Below are 4295 nucleotides of genomic sequence, written 5' to 3'. Positions count from 1 at the left end.
ATGTACATTAATGCACTTTTGGGTTACAGTGTGGGGTTTTCACACACAATCCGAAACACTTCCATCAAACTGGTTAACATAGCCTTCCTGTCATTTTCTTAGTTATTATTTTAAAACGTTTACATTCTGCTCTTAGATTCACTTGTACCCTTGTAAGATAAACCTCAGAAGTGATCCCTCCAGGAGTTTTCTTCATAAATTTTTCCCTAGGCTGCTAAGATCAAGAGTTTTTCCCACACTATCTTCTAGGGTTTTTATTGTTTCATGTCTTAGATTTAGATCTTTTATGTATCATGGGTTATTTTTTAAGTGGTGAGTGTGGAAATATGGGTACTTAAGGGAAGGTCCCCAACAGGTGAGAGGTGTGGGTCTCTTACACGTGGCTAACAAGTTCTCCCACTACCATTTTTTTTCTTATTATTATGTATTTATTTATTGGCAGAGTCTCACTCTGTCACCCTCAGTAGAGTGCCGTGGCATCACAGCACACGGCAACCTCCAACTCTTGGGCTAAAGCAATTTTCTTGCTTCAGCCTCCCAGTAGCTGGGACTACAGGCGCCTGCCACAGCACCTGGCTATTTTTGTTGTTGTCATTATTTTAGCTGGCCTGGACCAGGTTCGAACCCACCAGCCTTGATGTATATGGCTGGCACCCTATCCATTGAGCTATGGGAGCTGCCATCCCAGCACCATTTATTAAATAGATTCTTTTCCCCAGTGAACACTTTTGTTTGCTTTGTGAAGATTAGATGGGGATACGAGACTGGTTTCATCTCTGGATTCTCTACTCTGTTCCAGAGATCTATGTCCCTCTTTTTATGCCAATGCCGTGCCGTTTTGATCACTGTAGACTTGGTTGTGTAACCTGAGGTCTGACAGGGTGATGCCTCCTGATTTATTCTTATTTTTTGTACTCAGAACGATGTGACAAATCTTAGAAGGATAAATATAAATAAAAAGATAAATGCCTTAGAGAGTTGGCTCGGCGCAGTAGCTCATGCCTGTAATCCCAGCACTCTGGGAGGCTGAGGCAGATGGATTGCTCAAGCTCACAGGTTTGAGACCAGCCTGACCAACAGTGAGACCCCCACCTCCAAAAATAGCCAGGCGTTGTGGCAGGCACCTATAGTCCAGCTATTTGGGAGGCTGAGGCAAGAGAATCGCTTCAGCCTAAGAGTTTGAGGTTGCTGTGAGCTGGGATGCCATGGCACTCTACTGAGTGGGACAAAGTAACACACTGTCTCAAAAAAAAAAAAAAAAAAAAGAAAGAAAGAAAAGAAAAGAAACTGTTTTCCAAAGTGGATGCACCATTTGGCATTCCCACTAGCAATATCTGAGAGTTCCAACTGCTACAGTTGTCTCACCAGCACTTGGTACTGCTGTTAAGAAAAAATTTAGCTGTTCTAACAGACATACAGTGGAGTCACACGGTGATTTTGCTGTGCATTTCTCTAATGGCTAATGAGGAACATCTTTTCACGAACTTAGTTGTTGTCCATTTGTCCTCTTTGGTGAAGTGCCTGTTCAAGCAAGTCTTTTCTCATTTTTAAAATTAGATTGTTTGGTCAAGTGTGGTGGCTCATGCCTATAATCCTAGCACTCTGGGAAGCCAAGGTGGGAGGATCACTTGAGCTCAGAAATTTGACAAGAGTAAGATCCTATCTCTACTAAAAACAGAAAAGTTAATCAGATGTTGCAGTAGATGTCTGTAGTCTCAGCTATTTGGGAGGCTGAGGCAAAGGAATGCTTGAACCCAAGAGTTGGAGGTTTCTGTGATTTATGACAATGCCAAGGGACTCTACCCAGGGTGACAGAGTGAGACTGTCTAAAAAAAAAAATCCTATAATTAGATTGTTTCCTGCTTTTTGTTTTGAGAGAGAGTCTTGCTTTGTGTTGTCAGCTAGGTTAGAGAGTACTGTTGCCTCAGTCTAGCTAACAGCAACCTCAAACTTCTGGGCATAAGTGATCTTCCTGCCTCAGGCTTCCAAATAGCTAGGACTACAGATACTTGCCACCATGCCTGGCTAATTTTTCTTTTTTTTGAGACAGAGTCTCACTATGTCAACCTTGGGTAGAGTGCCGTGGCATCACAGCTTACAGCAGCCTCAAACTCTTGGGCTTAAGGGATTCTCTTGCCTCAGCTTCCCAAGTAGCTCGGACGACAGGTGCCCACCACAATGCCCAGCTATTTTTTGGCTGTAGTTGTCACTGTTGTTTAGCAGGCCCAGGCTGGGTTTGAACCCACCAGCCCTGGTGTATGTGGCGAGTGCCCTAACCACTGGACTACTGGCAATGGGCCTTAGGCTGGTCTTGAACTCCGGAGCTTAGGCAAGCATCATGCCTTAGTCTCCCAGAGTGCTAGGATTACATGTGTGTACCAGGTCTACTATTGAGTTTTGAGAGTTCTTTATATATTATAGATATAAGTTCTTTGTCAGAATATGATTTGGAAACTTTCTACAAATTTATAACTTGCCTTTTTATGTTCTTAGCTGTCTTTCACAGAACAGAAGTTTTAAATTTTGATGAAGCCCAATTTATCAAGTTTTTCTCTTATGGATCATGCTTTTATATTATATCTAAGATTTCCTTCCCTGAACCAAAGTTATGAAGATTTTTCTAAGTTTTCTTTCTTTCTCTTTTTTATTTTTAGAGACAAGAGTTTTAGTTTGTCGCCCTTGGTAGAGAGTGCCATAGTGTCACAGCTCACAGCAACCTCCATCTCCTGGGTTTAGGTGATTCTCTTACCTCAGCCTCCTGAGTAGCTGGGACTACAGATGCCTGCCACAACGCCCAGATATTTTTTTGTTGCAGTTTAGCCAGGGCTGGGTTCGAACCCGCCACCCTCAGTATATAGGGCCGGCACCCTACCCACTGAGCCACAGGTGCCGCCCTTTATTATTTTTTGAGACAGAGTCTCCAGCCGTTGTTCTGGGTAGAGTACTGTGGTGTCACAGCTCACAGCAACCTCAAGCTCTTGGGCTTAAGTGATTCTCTTGCCTCACTCAGCCTCCCAAGTAGCTGGGACTACAGGTACTCACCACAACGTCCGGCTATTTTTCTGTTGCAGTTGTCATTGTTGCGTAGCTGGCCTGGGTTGGATTTGAACCTACTAGCCTCGGTATATGTGGCCGGCACCCTACCTGCTGAGCTATGGGCGCTGCCTGGTTTTATTTTTTTAGAACCAGGGTCTTGCTCTGTTGCCCAGGTTGGGATGCAGTGGCATCATCATAAGCTCACTGTAACCTCAAACTTCTGAGCTCTAGTGATCCTTGTAACTCAGCCTCCTAACAGGAGTCTGCCACCATGCCCAGCTAATTAAAAACATTTTTTGTAGAAATAGGGTCTTGCTATGTTGCCCAGGCTGGTCTTGAACTCTTGGCCTCACATAATCTTCTCACATTGGCCTCCCAAAGTACTTGAATTACATGCATAAGCCACTGTGTCTGGCCTATGATCCATTTTGAGTTAATTTTTGTATAAGGTATGAGATATAGATTGAGGTTTTTTTTTTTTCATATGGATGTCCAATTATTTCAATATTTCTTTTTTTTTTTTTTTTGGCCAGGGCCAGGCTTGAACCTGCCATCTCCAGTATATAGGGCCAGTGCCCTACTTCCTGAGCCACAGGTGCGGCCCTCAATATCACTTCTTGAAAAGACTTTTCTCTATTGAACTACCTTAACATCTTTGTAAAAAGTCATTGGTAATATTTCTGTAGGTCTATTTTTGGGCTCTATTCTGATCCACTGCTGACCTGATATTTCAATGTGATAGTGACAATGGACTCACTGTAGAGTTCCAATTCCCTGAGAGGGTATTTGATGCAGTAATTAGGCAAGGCTGCTGATTCTAGTTCTTGTTGGGTAAGACTCTGGACTTGAAGGACAGTCACCCTGATTCTTCTGTACTTCTGATAGGACTCTAAGTGAGTCATCAGGCCCAAAGAATGCTCAGCACTTTCTAGGGAATAACTGCTAGGGGAAATGATTACCTTTCTTCCATTTGTCTCATGCTGGACATAACTTGATTGGCTTTTCCTTCCAAAGATGTGATGGCTTCATCCTTCTGCTGTAAGCTGCTCTCTGCACTCTACAAAAGCAAGGGAAACGGTTCACACTCTTCTCATCCCTTACCCCATGCCTGCTGGATTAGAAATGGGGTTTAACTGTTAACCTCCTACTTTTCTAACATTTTCAAGAGTATTTTGTTAACTGCTGCTCTTGCCTAGAGCACTGGAAGACAAACTGGGTCAAAGTTCCCAGCTTTGTCCATGGAGAAAGAAAGGCAAAGA

The 4295-nt window shown here is 43.3% G+C and overlaps 1 protein-coding gene across 1 annotated transcript in view; it reads right to left on the bottom strand.

The window, feature by feature from the left end:
* Positions 1-4295, bottom strand: part of RUFY1 (RUN and FYVE domain containing 1) — a 69355-nt gene that overhangs the window by 17381 nt on the left and 47679 nt on the right. Inside the window, exon 11 of the mRNA XM_003799148.3 lies at positions 3996-4093. Within this exon, the coding sequence (XP_003799196.1) occupies positions 3996-4093 (98 nt within the window). The remainder of the gene's footprint in view (positions 1-3995; positions 4094-4295) is intronic.

The sequence above is a fragment of the Otolemur garnettii genome, unplaced genomic scaffold (genome assembly GCF_000181295.1).
Source record: "Otolemur garnettii isolate 467f Iridium unplaced genomic scaffold, OtoGar3 scaffold00146, whole genome shotgun sequence".
NCBI lineage: Eukaryota > Metazoa > Chordata > Mammalia > Primates > Galagidae > Otolemur > Otolemur garnettii.
The sequence above is the reverse complement of the archived record's forward strand: the minus strand, read 5'-3'. Positions and strand labels throughout refer to the sequence as shown.